The following is a 17,298-nucleotide window of genomic DNA, read 5'->3' on the forward strand; positions in this document are numbered from 1 at the left end:
TCTCTTTTACCCTAGTCGCAATCTTTGGAGTCGTCTTCAGAATTAGTGTTCAAGCTCGCAGATTAGAGGATTTGGAAAGAGAAATACGAGTTGAAGGAGCTTATCATTCACGAACTACGTAATGACAATTGTTGAAAGTAAGGAAGAAGAAGAAGAAGGTGAAGAAGGTGAGAGGAGAGGTGGAAGGAGAAGGGAGAGAAAGAGATGAGAGATAGAAAGAAAATCTTTATTTTATTTTATTTTTATTATTTTTCAATTTTAAAATACCCCTTCGTAATTACAAAGAAATAATCGCAACTATTAACAAATTTTTAAAAATATAGCTTATGAAATTAAAAGTTGTAAGGTATGATTAATCCCATAGTTTAAGAGTGGTTTATGCAGCTTTTTTTCCCAATGATATATACTTACCTATTAAATATTAAGTTAAGAAAAGGTAGATGTAACGAATATTTTGTGTATAGTATAAAATTTCATGTAACTAATACTTTTTAAGAATGTTTTAAATTTGACAAAAACTAATTAATTTATTTATAAATATAACAAAATTTTATTATATATTTATAAATATATTTAATAATTTTATCACTTAAAACAATTCTCTTCCATCTTATAAATTTGTAATACAGACTTTAGTTTACTCCACGTGGATGTAATACATATTATAGTTTACTAAAAATAATTGAGTTCACGACTTGAAATATTATATTGGTTAATGTCATATAATTGATGCTTTTTTTTTTTGGCACCGTTTAGATTGTATAATACAAAACAAAATATAAAAAAACAAGTTAATCAAAGATATAAATATATATATATACAAACAAACAAACGTAAAACAAAATCTGAATTTGAATTCCTTCAATTCCTTTTTAGATAGGAAAGTGTCACCTCACCTATAACATTATAGTTTAGTTGTGAAAATAGTAACACGACATGTGTATGGTGAAAGTATTAATTTAGATATGATGAGAAAAGAGTTGCTCTTTTTTCTTCTTCTTGGAATTCAAATACAAATCTTCTTGTAAGTCATATAATTAATTATTGACCTAATTAATCAACTTTATTTAGACTACTCAAACAAAAAAAAAAAAAAAAAAAAAAGAATTTTAATCAAAATGATAGAATAAGTTAAAATGATAAAAAGAAGTAATCCATGAATATAAGTTACAAATTCATTTAATTAATGAAATTTGATCAACCACTTATAAATAGAAATTAAAAAGGAAAAAAGAGATGAAAATTCGGAGTCGAATTGTATAATTAGTGTAAAGTTTAGGATAGGAAGTGGGAAAATTCACGACATATTGTGACCATTGGTAATGGGGCATATAAGGTTTAGAAATGTGACATCACTTTGCCGACCTTTTTCTATTTAGTGGCTAAATTTTCATGGTTGAAACGGTCTTTTTACGTCGGTCTTTTCATTGTATTCCTCCTATTCTCCATTGAAAGAGATAAAAAAGAACAAATAAATAAATAAATAAATAAAATGTTGAGTTATCCTCAACAGATTTATTTAGGGGTATTAATTAAGTTGTATGACAAAATGTAATGAAGAAAAATAATAACAAAAAGGAGAATTAAATTGCTAAGCTCCAAAATTGGAAATAAATGTCATAATAGAGTTGGGAAAGGTAAGTGTATTTAAAGAGATAGAGTGGTTAAACCGCGTGGATGGATTTTGTATGGTGTGGGGGAGTGTTGACTTGTTCCCAATAGAAAAAGATACCTTTTTTGTGGAAATTTTGTTCGTGTGTTTCACGTTGTCCCAAATATTTACAAACATATCATACTCTCTCTTTATATATAATTTTGTTTTTATGTATACGGGTGGAAATGTTTGAGAGTCTCACGTTGAAAAAATTAAGAACACTTTACTTTTTATAGGATAGATGAGTTACTCCTCTAATTGATAGTTGGTCTTGAGATAGAACTTCATGCTATCTAACATGGTATGAGAGCTCATTATGCCTAAATGAGTATTCGGTCTAAGATAGTTAAACCTATAACCCAAATAGGCACCATATATACATAATGATGTTACTGTACCACTAATAGAAATACCGAAGTCGAATATTTATAATAGGTATCCAACGATGGAACAGACAACAGAAAAAACTCATAAGAAGAAGTTGAGTCACAAATCACATTCTCTTTAAAACATTTTGCTAAAAGAATTTATTTAATATATAAATAACCATTAGACTTCAAAGGAAAAAAATCGATTCAAATAAATGAATTTTAAATAAATAAATTTATTTTATAATTTTATTTCTTGTCTCATCATAGTTGCCGACCAAAATATACTCAAGTCTACGTTTGTCTATTTCCTCACCTCCTCTAAAACATAGGCATTTTTGAAGTCAAATTGGTTGATATAGAGTGTTTTTCAAATTAGGGTTTCGAAGTTAGATAGAGTTTAACATGGAGCCAAATGAGTTGAGATGTGCATTTTTCATGCCTCATTCATCCAATAGAAGAGGATTAACCACGGCCCAGTAGGTCATTTTGTCATTTTGTCATTTTTTCTTTGATCAAATGTGTCGAGAAAGCACGTACATTCATGAGTACGACCCATTCATCAAAATAAAAATGAAGGTTGAGTAGGTCAATTAAAGGATTTCGTTTTAACCTCTCTTTTTCTTTCATGGCCCAATGGAGTCATTGGATGTTGTTTTTCACTTGAATTTCATTTCTTTTAAAAGAATTGGGACGAAAATTTTCTTGACAATTCATGAAAATACACATCTCTAATTCAAATTATCTACTCGTAACAATATCCTCGTTATGGTATAAAAAGAATTGGGACGACATATACATCATACATTTAAGTGGGGGAGTTTGGCATATATAGTGATATTGATGAAAAGCAAGTTGTGGCGTGTGTGAAGGGTCATATTTTAGAAGATTAACATTTGCCGTGTGTGAAGGGTTACAACAATTAAAATTATAACATATATTACCATTTTTAAAACACTATGATGTATATATATATATATATATATAATTTACTTTCAATCATTCATCTAACATAATAAAATACTAAAAATTTCAAACAATATATTGTCTATTCAATTCAATTTAAGGGTATATTTCACTACTTAATTAGTCGTAGGCTTTTAGTATATAGTGGTTTAAATTGTATTATGTAGACATACTAGAAAATATCTGTGTTAACTGCATGCTGATATGTAGTTTGATATAAATAAATACTATAGTACAAATCATTGTAGAAACAATTTCAATCTCTCCTTCGTTAGAACAAAATATCCATCTTAATAATTCCTCGTATTTATTTATAATTATCTCAATAAAGTAGTGTAAATATTCAAAATCCAAACCTTTCAATAGTGAATTCAAAAAGTTTTTCCAACTTTTGCACTTTATGTATGCATTCCATTGTTATATACTAACTTTAAAACCATCATAGCAAATTGCAAGTCAATGGGATTCAAATGGAGAGTACAAATCACATACATATGTTTTTGTTAAATTACAAATATTAGTCACTAAAATTTAAAATTTTTGTTTATTTAGTCTTTAATCATGGATCAAAATTATAAAATTAATCTTTGAATTTTTAAGCCTTTAATTTTATATTGAGTTAATTAATTAATTTTTTTAAAAAAATGAAAATGAGTAAATATTTTTTTAAGACTTGGTGAATAAAGTTAAAGTTAATTGTTTAGAAGGAGTTTAATTAACTCACACTATTATTGGCATGATCTAAACGTTGAAGATTCAATCCTATTTTAAAGTTGGTGTAATAAAAAAAGAAGTTGGAGTAGATTCGGATTATTAATTGGGTTGGCCTTGCATATTATTGTAGCCAGTAGAGAGAGAGAGAGAGAGAGAGAGAATAGGCAAGAATAACTTATACATTTGCATGTTAGATCTTGAAGAAGATAGTTGAATCTTCCATGGAGAAAACAAAGACTTGATGGCGGCATCACAGGTACAGAAAAAGAGAGGTGATTAATTTTGAATTTTGCATATGTTTGGCATAGAAAGTAAACGAGATGTAAATAAGAGAAAATGAAGAAAGAAATACAAAAGAGAGAGAGAGAGAGAGGAATTAGTCATTAGAGAATGAGTCTAAATGGAAGTAGATTTATATCATAACTCTTCCACTTGTTGTCTTTTCATTGGTTGTGATCGACCGACCGACCAACCGAAAGTCATTTTCAAAATAAATATTTCCAATACTCACGTAGTAGCTATATACTTCACATACATCGACCTTTTGATTTGGTCTTTTTAAATGATTTTTTGTCCTTCGTAATCATGAAGATGATGCTTTAGTCGAATGATAGTACGTCGAGCATTTAATTCGTTTCTAGGGTTTTTTTTTCTTCTTAAAATTGATGTGATTATACAGCTTGAATCTAATGCTATGATTAATTTGATGAGCATGGGTGAGCTGTATATAGCTGAAATTGAACATTCTTGTTGTTGGATGATATGCATATAAAAAAATCAATTTTTAGAGTTGATTGAAATGATAAAATAATTCTACTAAAATATGATTTGGTTTGTAGCTTCTTGACTTTGCTGACTTGGAGCTGATTGGGAGTATGATTTGGAGTTGATCTTTCACACTTCTAATTACTATATAAAATAAAATCTCATTAGGATGGAAAAATAATGAATTAAACTAAGATTAAAATAAAAATTAATACTGCCTTAGTGGACTAAATATTTTTTAAAAAATCATTAACAAATATCTAAACCGCGTAAGAATTATCTTAAGATTATCATACACACCTCTAGCTACAATAAACACTATCATATATTATTTCAATTAACATTATCTCACAAAATCATTAATTTATTACGATTTTTACTATTTTATATTTAATAATTTTTCTTATTCTATAATGTTTAGTATTTTCTTTTTAAAATAAAATAATTTACACCTTAAACAAATATTATTATAACTTAACTAGGTAAATGACATGAGACTAAGAAAAAATTTGATTGGGAGGGATTTTGAAATTTATACATTATACTTCATGCATAGGATGTAATTATTTTTGAAATATTAATTTATCTAATGAAGTAAAAGACAAATAACATTGGAAAAGAACCTCATTATTAAAAAGGGAAAGGGACAAATGACTTAAAAATGATTTTTTCTTTTCATTAACCATGAAATTAAGTCAAGAACGTCATCCTATAAATATTATTTTATTACATGTCATTTAACAATAATAATCATATTCATTACATAATAATAATAATAATAATGTAAAATGTAAAGACAAAAGTTTAATAGAAGAATGTCATTTTTCTTCGTATTCATTACATCATCATTGTTTTTATTTTTCGAAGTATGTCAAATACAATTATTCAACTTATTATACTTCTTCATTGTATGTATTTAGATTTAGAAGTTGTGAAAAGTATTTAATAATTTTTGCTCCAAGTTAAAAATTCTCTTTTAACTTTGATTTTCAAACACAAGAGTTTTACCATTTCACTTTCTAATACAATTCAAAATTACAATCCACCAATTCGCTCAACATATAAACACAATAATCGAAGTTGATTTTTGCTTAAAATATGTTCTCTCAAAATATAATTAAAAGAACATTGAAAAATAAGTAAATAGGAATTGTGATCCGACCAAAGTTCCACATCGGTCAAATAAGGGGATGATTTTGGGTATATAAGTGAAGATGACTATCTTCATTAATATGTTCAAACGAAAAAAAAAAAGAAATCGATAAAGAAGATTAAAAAAGAAGTGTGAAAAGTAAGAACTAAAGAAATATATAAAAAAAAATGTGAAGAGAGTGAAAATTAATTAAAGTAGAGAGAAAAAGAAAAAGAAAATAAAAAATAGTCATATAGAAAAATTAAAGACAAGAAAGAAAAGATTAGGACTTTCTTTTATAAAGAGATAAAAAAGTTGCATAAAATAAGAATGCATAATAAGGACACATGTCACCCGACATAGAAAGAGGGGAGGTATGGATGGATTCTCTATAAAAAATGTCTACTACTCTCATAGGACCATATTTCATGTGTTTACATTCTAAGGTTGTCTTCATTTAATTTAATTTTATGGATCCCACGATAATGTCGGTAGATCTCACCATATTTTTAAAAGCATCTTGATACGATATATAATATAGTGTATGTAATAATAAAAATCTTATTTTAGTCCATAAAACTTTGTATTTTGTTCTATTTTGATCTTAGACTTTTAAAACTGGTTGTTTTAATTTGGTTCTTTTAACTTTTGAAAAAATCCTCATTTTGGTCCATGACGTTAGAAATTCATTAACTATTGTGATTTTTATATTTGAATAATTAGACTCTATATTTATCATATTAATTAAACTGATAAATAAGAAAAAATCTTGGTTAATTTACTCTATAAATCTTTTATGCCAAATGTAATCTATCACGGTTGAGTCAAATAAACCGAGATTAAAAATTAATTGCTTTTTTTTCCTTCTCAAATCTCTTGCATCCGCTATCCTGTTTCCAACTATTTATTTATTTTTTTTCTTCTCAAATTTGAATCTTGAAATAAATCAGAATAACGTTACTGAGTAGATTAAAAAAAAAGATAAAACTAACGTATTGATGATAACATCTAAGACAAGGTAAAATAAACTAGAAAAATAAAGTAATTACAACACATTTATAAAATAAATTCTACAAAAACTACAAATAAATGTTCCCACTATGTATAACAAGAATAAAAAGAAAAAGAAAAGAATCGGAAAGAAGAGAGAAAAAAACATGTCAATGAATCACAAAATATCTCAAACTTGAGGCACTAAAAAATTGGTATCTAAATGAATTGTATGAAACATATGAGTTGAGAGAACTAAATAAAACGATAATATATGCACACAATTATAACAATCAAAATCTTGAAGTTAAAATGATTTTTTGAAACGTTCCTTATTTCACTTTATCACCCTAGTGTAGGTTTGAAAGAGTGTTGTTTTGTTTTTAATATATAGTTTCTTTAGAATGAAAGATTCCTATGTGTAGAGATGGAAGTGGAGAAGATTATGGAAATTTTGGTTAAGGAAAAAAGGTGATTGCAATTAGGGTAAAACCATTCGCAATGCAAACCGACTCAAAGCTTCTACCAAAGCAATTCGCATTGCCAACACACCCTTTTATTATTATCATTATTATCATCTTCATTAATTATGTTTCCTATTTCTTTACCATTAAAATTAAATTAAATTTTCACTTTTTATATATATATATATATATATATATATATATATATATATTCTTAAAATTAATTTAATAGAACCTATTTTAATGAAATTAACATTTTAATGTTTATGAATTAAATTAAATGAGAAAATTATTGTAAATGATAAAACTGTTAAAAATATTTTCAAATATAACGAAGTTTTATAGTCTATTAGTGGTAGAAAGTGATAGACATTTTATCGTTGTGTCTATATGTAGTGGTAGATTCAAAAATTTTGTTGATTGGGAGTTTTATAATTTACATTTCTCGGTTCCAAGATGGAGATTCTTATAAATGAAAGTGAACTATAGGCTTTAAAAAATAACTTCCATGACAAAAGCGACTGCTCTTAAACATCTGAATACCTGTCCCAACAGCCCACTAAGTGGCTGAAATTGAGTTCGTCATTCTCTTTTCAATCCAGCTATTTCATAACCTCCGGTAAATTCTAATGGATCAAAACAAGTCCTTCAATCTTTAGAAACGTAGAAGCAAAAATAAAAGTCCAGATTCGAAATCTAATGGTTCTTTTTTGCACTCCTGTTACTCAAACCCTTGTTCATTGATTCAATCTCGCCTCAAATTCTTTGAGGCTCCGCTTTCAAACTCCTAATTCCGCGGTCCTTTTGATGGGTTAGTAGAAAAACAAAGGTCCAGTGCTCCAGAGGAGTTTCCATATTAGTTTTTCAAGATAAAGTGATATGAAAAAAAAAAACATATATAAAAGAATAGCAAGACTTAAATATAAGTTTAAAGAGAGTTTAAAAACTAATATATCACCGAGTCAACTAATAATATTAAAATAATGATATATATATATATATATATATGTATATGTATATGTATATTTATTATGTAACGACACGAAAGTTAGAGAGGATTGAACCCAAAACTGACATATATAATAGAAACATGACCGACCTCTTGTTAACTGTAGTGGAAAAACTAAACATTTGCATATTCATAATGTGTGTCGGCAATCCTCTAAATAAACTATATGTCAATCTAATTGATTCATAACAAAATTATAGTATTAAACAAACATAGATAAAAGTTTTGTTTACGAAACACTAATTAATATTATATGGTCCACAATAATCTTTTTGAGACCACTTTCAATCTACTACTCTCTATATATATTTTTTACTTTTGCTGTTTTGTTATCATTTTTATGTCGACAGCAGAAATCGTTGAAGAAATGTAATCAAAATTATAATTTTGCTGATGGGTCGATTATGAACCAATTCTACGCTACATCATTAAAGTATTAATATGAAAAGTTCTGGAAATAAAGTAGAATAAGAATATATAAAAATGATCTTATGTTTACTTGTCAAAATATAAAATTAATTATCCCTAAAGTCGACCGATTAATCTTTATTTATTCATTTATTTTAGTACGAAAAGAATAGAGTGTGTACTTAATTGTTCAATTAAATAAAAAATCCTCTCTTAATCCACGTAATCTATTAAATATCTAAAATGAAATTAGTATTTAGTCATTAAAATTTTACGTTTAATAAATCTTTAAAATGAATGATTGAAACATATCATATTTAAAATTAAAAAAAATAAAAAAAAGAATTAAACATCTATTAATACAAAATTGAAATTCTAAATATCTTTTTCAAAATCTATATGATACAGAATATATATATAAATATATATTCTTTTTCATTATTGTTACCTTAGTGGTTCTTTCCTTATCTATTTGAGTGTATAAACAACTTATCTAACATAGTGTTGTCAAATAATTTTGTAGAAAAGTTTAGTATTAGATAAGACTGACAAATAAAAATCTTATCTACTTTTGAGGCCACTGTCCTAAATAAACAATTCTAGATAAACTCTAACAAATAAAAGACCTTATCTAGCATAGTAATTTTGAATTTTTTTAATGAAATATTATAGATATAAACTCCAACCATCAATTTTACTTTTAGAAAGAAATTAAAAAAAAAAAAAAAGAAAAAAAGAAAAGACCTCCAATTTTTAATATTGTGAATATTTTTCTTGTCGGCATCGTATGTGAAAGGGAAAAAAAATGAATAATTCGGAAGACAAAATACAAACCATAATTTTAAAATTGTAAATTACTTTATATCATATATTATATGTTTTGAACTTTTTTTTCAAGTATAAGTGACAATATAGGGAAAAAGAAAAGAAGAAAGAATAAGACGAAAAAACCATAGGAAAAAAAATAATTTAGAATTTTGTAATGATCTTGATGAGATTCTCTATAATTACAAAAAGTTGAAGATTCTTTGTAACGTTTATCGAATGCAAGAAAAGTACTTATAATTAATGAACCAATTATGAATATTTGTAATGGTATGTAAATTTATCGAAAGACTTAAATTGTACTTTGTGTTTCTTTGCCAAAAGAGTTGACTTTCAAGTAAAAGTGTTTGTTCCTTCTTCAAATTTAAAATTGAATTCAAATTTTTGAAGAGTACACTATTTATTCTATGAGAAGCTGGAAAATTGTAGTATAAAAATCAAATCAACAGATTAACTTTACTTCAAGTTCTATAAAAGTAAGACACAAAAACCAAAATTCAACTCAAGAAGGCACAATCTTCTTTCTTTTGTTTTTTTTTTTCCCTAAATTTAAATGAAACGAATTGGAGAACCGAAAGGCAAATCTAAGACGGTTCTGACATTTATAATATCCTGTCACATATTTAAGTTGTACGTAAAGAATTCTGCAATTCCAAGAAGGCCCGACCTATTCACATGAATACTCAAATCCAATCCCAAAATCGTGGCTGAGAGATTAGAATCATAATTTGAAGATTTGTAATTGTTGTTTCTTATCGTGTTATTCCCCTATGATATATTATTTACTATTGAAGTTGCTTTGGGCATATCATAATTTACGGTTTTAACGTAAATTTTCCAACTCTAGAGGTGTCATTGCTCTATACTTCCAACTATACGAAATTTACTATCAGTACAATTTTCACACCAGCACTCTTCTCTATTCTATCCAACCAATACTAGCAGCTGGTTCTTTCTATTGCGTTGTATTGGTGCAAATTTAAGCAACCATTTAAACATTTGAGTTTTTCTTGTTTAGGTTCCAATTGGAAATCTTCTCATCTCTTGTAATCGCATTTTGCTGCTTTTGGGTCTCCCCTTTGAAATAGCTTGGTTGAGCAGTTTGCATTAATAGATGAACCACGAACCCCCAAATGGTAAGAACCCCAATTGAAGCATGTTAAATAACAAGAAATGAGAGTTTGAATGACCCGAAGTTCACATGTAAGCAAATAAAGCACATGATACCAATATTATCTATGGGGAACAGATCAAAAACTTGTCTCCTCAAGAAAGATTTTAGAGCAGGAAAACAAATATCTAACCGAGAAAAATAATGTAGGTTGGGTGCTGAAGATACCTCGACCTCATAATGTCTTAGGAAAACCTGTTCTTTTAGTGTGGTGTCTTAAAGAGGGCTCTACTGACGATGCTGGTTGCTTCAATATAACGCTCCATGCACCTAGAGATGCAACTGCTCTCACTTCCACTTAAGCTTGACCCTGGCTTTGTGATACACTTGTCAAAGCACTTCACTCTTAAGGTCTGTGCAAGAAAAATGCAAGATTTTAATTTGAAACTGGCTTTTGGGACTTTATATATCAATATACGGAACTTATTATCAAGAAGTTTGATATTACTAAGCACACACAAGGTGCACACGGCAAACAAAGTAAAGGAACCAGCAAATACCACAACACATTTCCAAAAGAGTTCTTCCCTAAAACCCTCGGCACAATTGAAAGAAACACGAAGCATGGAAATTATAACTGATATCAATATCTTTAATGTCCTAACTCATGAGATCTATCCCATAAACAAAGCTACTAAATTTCATTCACAAAAAATAAAGTCTAAGAATCAACAGAGGAAAAAAAAGATGTAATTTGATTTTAACCCTTTTTGAAATTGAGAAATATATAGATAGAGAGAAACCATAAGAGAGGGAGAGAGAGAGAGAGAGAGAGAGAGAGAGAGATGAGATGTCCCTAACGGAAAAGCTTAAAAAAGGAATTGAAGTTGGCAACACACCCACACTGTAAACGATCATAAATTTTTATGGGAATGTACAAGATTATAAGAACAAAAAAGTTCAGAAAGAGAACACCAGATGAAAGACTTTCCTAATTGAATACTCTATGGTATGGTGGATAAAGTTGTAGATCAAACATCAAAGCTGCCCCATCTTTCCCGAAGTTCAAACCTTCAAAGATTTTTTACAAGAGATTCTCTCTCAACGTTTTTTCCAAGTCATTCCTGGCTTATTCAACCTTTAGATTTCCTTCTTCGAGAATTCTCTACCAACTTATTATAAGGCAATCAAATTGGATTCAAATTTTGCCTATAACCCACACAATTTCCCCAAAAGAAGAGACTTTTCCCCAAAAATTAGTTTCCTGGTCCAAAATTTATTTCGTTGAGTGCACCTCACCCCATTAACAGCTTCGTAAATTGGGAACTCATGTCCCTCCCTTCTTTAATAGGAGGTTTGAGCATTGGAGAATTAGCAACTAGAACTAGGCTCTCTCTCTTGGCCAACTAGGATGGGAGATACTCAACTGAATAGAGGGCTTTGTGGAGGAAGGTGATCGCTTCCAAAAAAGGTGGGAAGAGAAAGACTGGTCGACCATGTTGAAAGGTCCAGTCAAGTAAAAGGCCCTTTGACTCCATATTTTGGAGTGCATTCAGTTTTCTGATAACTGGTACAAGACAAAGGTGGGCAAAGATAATAAAAACACTGTTTTGGAAGGACCATTGGCTGAACAATGAACCTTTATGTCGTTCCTTCCCCAGCATCTTTAGTGTGGACAACTCCAAAGATCATATGGTAGAACAATGCTGAGACCAAGTAAAATTATTGTCTGGACTCTGTACTAATCATTATGAAGGATTTATGCATACCATGAACGCTAGAGCAAGAATAAATCAAAGAACGAGTCATCTACCACACATGGACAATAACATAATGTTATAGAACCATCGGTAAAGCCTAAAGGTTCAAGAGATTTCTTCCGGAAAATTTGTTCCTCCTAATTAACCTCTAGCCCTCCCTCTCCCCATTCAAAATCAACAGGAAAAGAAATCTATCAATCAATCCTACAACACAAGTTAGATAACATTAAGTATTATTCATCTACTGCACTCGATCAGTAAAGAACTTCCACACCTAAATTTTACATTTCTACGTCTTCAATCATTAAAATGAGTATGAGGAAGTGAAAAAGAAGTTTGAACTGGAAGTGACAAGTGAGAATTTAAGTTGTGGAATTTGCAAATGAAACTTATATACTATTCCTACTTATGAGTTGGATTTTTAAAATTCAAGTCGAGTTATGAAAACTAATAAAAAAAGCACTTTTGAAAAACTCGTCTTTTTTTTTTTTTTTTTTGGGGTTGTGGAATTTGAAGTTCAAATGATTCGCTAGAAATACGAAAATCTGTAAGGTTGAGAAAACAAGCACAATTCTAAAGCCCCAAATGGTCATCAAAAGAAGCCTAAATGATTCAACTTGATGTTGTGATAGAATACTCCAAAATCTATAGACTCAACAATTCACATTGATTAATTCTTGCATCACCTTTACAAGCGAGCTCCAATCCCTACCCAAACTTCAAAACACACAATAGTGAAACGCATTCATCAAACCGACTACTCTAACAAGTCCAGATATTCATACACGATACATCCGCACATGATATCAGTAATTAAACAAACAAGTCCGGAAGAAAAGGAACAATTAAGGGAGAAGTAAAACCTCAAGAAACTCCTCGGCGTAGGCCTGAGCAAGCTGAGTCTTGAGCTGATCCCTGAATTCATTGGCAGAAAATTGGGGAGAAGAACCGCTTGAAGGGGATGAAAACGAATCCATTTGTTCGGTGGTTGTAAAACCCTATAAACCAAAGCCGCTTTCAGTATTTGGTTTGCGCTGCGCCGTAGAGCTGATTTTGTGTTAGAGGGCAGGCGGCGATGTCTATGGCAATGCGATTAGGGCGAGCGCGCCTTTGGTGTCCTTCACTCTCCTATTCACATTTGGTCAATAAATTTTCTTTGACTAAATGCTTAATAGCAAAATTAACTTAATCACAATCATTTTTAATTTTTAATTGAAATTTTGTTCTTCTAATTTCATTAAATTCTTATAATTAATTTCTATCCATAGTAATTATTTACTAAAATTTTATTAAAATACGAAGACCAATTATGATAACTAAAAACCAAACATGTGTGATTTTCTCAAAAAAAGTGTTATCAATCATCACCAATATTTCATTTATAAGCATCAACTGATTTGCTTACCACTTATGATCAATGAATTATTTGTCCCTTTTTTCTTTAACTTTACCCAACTTTTTACTTTACATTGTTTATGTGATATATTGTCTTCATTCCTAAATCATAAAATATTATGTAGTTCTTTTGTCTATTGTGTATACTTTTTACTGGTTGAGCTCCACTAGTTAGGATTTAGCCTTTCTTTTTTTTTTTTTTTTTTTTTTTGTTTTGTAACCCAAACTCTTTTGCCACATGCTTTGGGTTACTAATTTGGATGAATATATAATCTGAGATTTTCTTTTTGACTTATGAGTACTATGAATTTTACTATGGTGTTATCATTAAATAGAGACGTATATATGTAATAACATTCATGTATATTTCAATTGTCTATAGATTTCACTACAAGATTGAAAATTGCATAGTTTGCTAGCTAGCTCTTTTGATGAACTTTGCCAACTTGATTTTGTAGACCTATTTGAAAACTTCCTATACTTTTATATAGGTACTAAAAATCATGAACAAAAATGATAAAGTTATATTATTAAAATGCAATATTAAGATAACTATGTCAAAAATCGAGAGAAAACGAAAAAAAATGATATATATATATATATATATATATTTGAATCTTTGAGGTATATTATTTAACCTATTGAAAATAATGGTTTGAATGATCCTTTGTCAAAAAATTGTATAAATCCTTTTTTTTTTTTGTTCTCTTAGAACAATTTGATATAAAAATGACTCATGAAATTAGATTTTTCTTTATGAAATTACTTTTTTTAATTAACTTTTTAAAATATAAAATATTGACAAATTATTTACGATTCGAAAAACAAAATCACTAAATTTTTATACTTGATTTTTATATGAAATATAAATATTTAAATATTTTTATTTTTTTTAATTTTTAATCAAAATAGAAAAAAGCTAAAATTTTGAAAAAGTTATAGGTAACAAAAAGTTCAAAAGAAATGTTATTACAAAGAAGAAATTAAAATTTTCCAACTATATATCATTTCTGAAATCATAATTTTTAAAGAGAGAGAGAGAGAGAAAATTTTGAAAGTAAAAAAAGAAAGAAAAAAGAAGGGCCCCTAAATGAAAAAAAGATTCTTTCCATTAATAGTTTGTATATCCTTCTTAATAATTGCAACCACAATTGCAATATTAAAATAATAATAATAATAATAATAATAATAATAATAATAATAATAAAGAAAGCCAAAAACTAATGAAAAAAAAAAGAAAAAGAAAAAGAATAGTTACTTTGAAATAAAAATAGATAGAAACTAATTTTTCATAGATCACTCAAAGTGCTTTAAAAGTTAGCACTTAATGGGCCTTCTAATAGAACACTTTTCTTTATCATCTCATACACTTTTTCTTTCACCGCATATATTTACATCAAATAGTTTTTTTGAATATATATTTCCATCTAAGAAAAAGAAGCAATAAAAGAAGAGGGTTTGTCTTAAAGTATATATATTGACAAATACACTCTCTCATGCATGATGATGAGTTTGGATGTGGTTACGTTGATATCATATTCTCCACGTTTCTCCGATTCTAAGTGACACCATTTTTTATTGGTTTCATCATCTTTGAACCTCAAATGATATTGAAAAGTACTTTCAAATGTTTAAAATATCTCTGATATTATTATATCGATTACTACAAACACACTTCTAATCTTATTAATTGTAGTGTTTAGATTAGTTTTTGGATCTATACATGTTTTTACCCATTGAGTTATGTTTAAATCGGTTTGAAGATTAATAGGTTTAGGGTTAAAAATCACTTATGGTCATTTAGGGTTTCTAGAGACTTTGATTTATATAGTTAAGTTTAGGAACAAACGTGACTGTAAAAAGATTTCTCAAACGTTTCCTTCTCCACGTTATGAGCACATGAATGTATATAATTATTTGATACAATTCTAAAATTTGTTGTTAAAAATAATAAATGAATTATGATCATCTATTACAATGAACACTGTACTCCATATAGTTCATGTTTAATCTACGTTTTTATATTTTATATTTTTATTTTTTAAAAAAATTCTTTTTACAAGTATTTCGACCTTCTTTGTTTTGACATTCAAATCAAATTATAAAAATAGCGAAAAAAAAAAGTGATCTAATTATAAGTGAGGATGTCTCTCTATATTAGTGCATCTTAGGCTGCATTTATATATTTTACATCTTGCATTTAAGTATCGATCTAATCACAAACTGCTAGTATAGTTTTTTTAAAAAAAACTCACTTTGTACATTTTCTTCTTTTGTGATTGAAGATGATGCACGACGATGTAGAAACAATCAACTACACTGTATTACTAATGAATGTTACGTTCTAGTGGGAGACGATTGGGTTAGTACATATTGATGAGCTGCCAAACATTTTGTATGCAAAGGTTGGTAGTTGGTACGATGAAAAAAGTTGAATGTCTCAAAGTCCCTAATTGGTATTACCCTTTTTTTTCTCTTCTTCTCTCATAAAGTTTGGTGAGCTTCATTTTCTCAGATATAGTTCTGTACTCATTTTTCTCTCTTTTTCCAACTTTATTTAACCAAGGCATTAGATTAAATCAAATTAAATCACTCTACCCTAGCTAATCATTAATCACCCTTTTTCTTTTTCTTTTCCTTTTTCCCTTTTTCTTTTTCTTTCTTTTAAAAAAAAAATCATGGTTAAATTTAAATATTATTCCATTGTCCAATTAAGCTAAACCATGGTAGATTCTTACATATGGTTATGCATGATGAATCAACTAATAAAGCTATTAGCATTATATTAGATTTTTATAAAAGATTACTCGACTAATTTATGAATTTTACTCAAGGGGTATTTGCAATGTGTATATAGTCTGGAATGTGGAATGTGTTATGTTAAAGTGAATTCAATAAAATAATCAAGTACGAGATATTCGCAAAGAAATTTATGTTTTAATTTAAACGTGGAACAACAAAGTTGATTAGAACATCAAACTTTTTAATAGTCAATTATATATATATATATATCTGTGTGTGTGAGATTCACGCGTAAACTTTATTTTGTTTTATTTTCTATTAAAATTTTGCTTTATAAATAGGAGAAAGAAGTTTTGTACATACATTCCATAAAAGGAATCATCGATGATGCTTGACTACGTAAGCTATTTTTTAAATCAATACACACGTTTTAGGTTGGTTGAGTTAGAAATGTATATCTCAATTTAATATTATTTTGGTACATCTTATACTATATTCATCTTTATGTAATTGGATTACTATAAAAAGATTTAAAAGAAAGCTTCCGGGTAGCAAAAATCATGGCTAGACAAGTAAGCGTGGGTTGCATCGTCTTAATGTACTATTTTTGTAGCTCATTAATTTATTCATTTGGTTGAAGGTTTGATATTCTAATGAACACTCAGTGATGAATTCAAATAGATGTATTTAAGAATTTATCGTGCGAGAGAGTTTCTAATCTTCAACTTATAAATTGGAAAAGTTATTACTTTCTTATTGCATCATAAATTAAACAAGGCATCTAAGAGAAAAATGCTTGGATCTATTAATTAACCAAATGCACATAGTCTCATTTACTCATTTGAGTCTTGAGAAAGGCATCAAACAGTCAAAGGCCAACCATGAATAAATTACCAAAACCTTTATAATGACATGCAATTACCTTTCAATGAATTGCCAAAGTATTAAAGAATTAGCTTTTGTTATATAAATAAAATAAGCATAAATATATATTA

The 17,298-nt window shown here is 28.2% G+C and overlaps 1 protein-coding gene across 2 annotated transcripts; it reads right to left on the reverse strand.

Annotated features, from left to right (window-relative positions):
• Positions 1-10,103: 10,103 nt before the first annotated feature.
• LOC103482878 (mitochondrial import inner membrane translocase subunit Tim13) lies at positions 10,104-13,376 on the reverse strand. 2 transcript variants are annotated; one of them, XM_051089933.1, is made up of 3 exons: positions 13,030-13,281; positions 10,635-10,819; positions 10,104-10,383 (listed from the first exon to the last, which is right to left on the reverse strand). In XM_051089933.1, exons 1-2 carry the CDS (start codon positions 13,141-13,143, stop codon positions 10,670-10,672), a joined length of 264 nt encoding a protein of 87 aa, XP_050945890.1. In that variant the 5' UTR covers positions 13,144-13,281; the 3' UTR covers positions 10,104-10,383; positions 10,635-10,669. The 2 variants fall into 2 exon arrangements, with proteins under 2 accessions (XP_050945890.1, XP_008437464.1); XM_008439242.3 differs by lacking the exon at positions 10,104-10,383 and having other exon boundaries at positions 10,430-10,819; positions 13,030-13,376.
• Between the last annotated feature and the right edge of the window lie 3,922 nt (positions 13,377-17,298).

Source organism: Cucumis melo, chromosome 9, assembly GCF_025177605.1.
Source record: "Cucumis melo cultivar AY chromosome 9, USDA_Cmelo_AY_1.0, whole genome shotgun sequence".
In the NCBI taxonomy this organism is placed as follows: Eukaryota; Viridiplantae; Streptophyta; class Magnoliopsida; order Cucurbitales; family Cucurbitaceae; genus Cucumis; species Cucumis melo.

Excerpts from the sequence above, each read along its gene's own strand:
- LOC103482878 (XM_051089933.1), bottom strand. The coding sequence starts at position 13,143 with ATGGATTCGTTTTCATCCCCTTCAAGCGGTTCTTCTCCCCAATTTTCT. Across the intron at positions 10,820-13,029 it reads ACGCCGAGGAGTTTCTTGAG|ACCTTAAGAGTGAAGTGCTT; the intron begins GTTTTACTTCTC and ends TTTCTTGCACAG.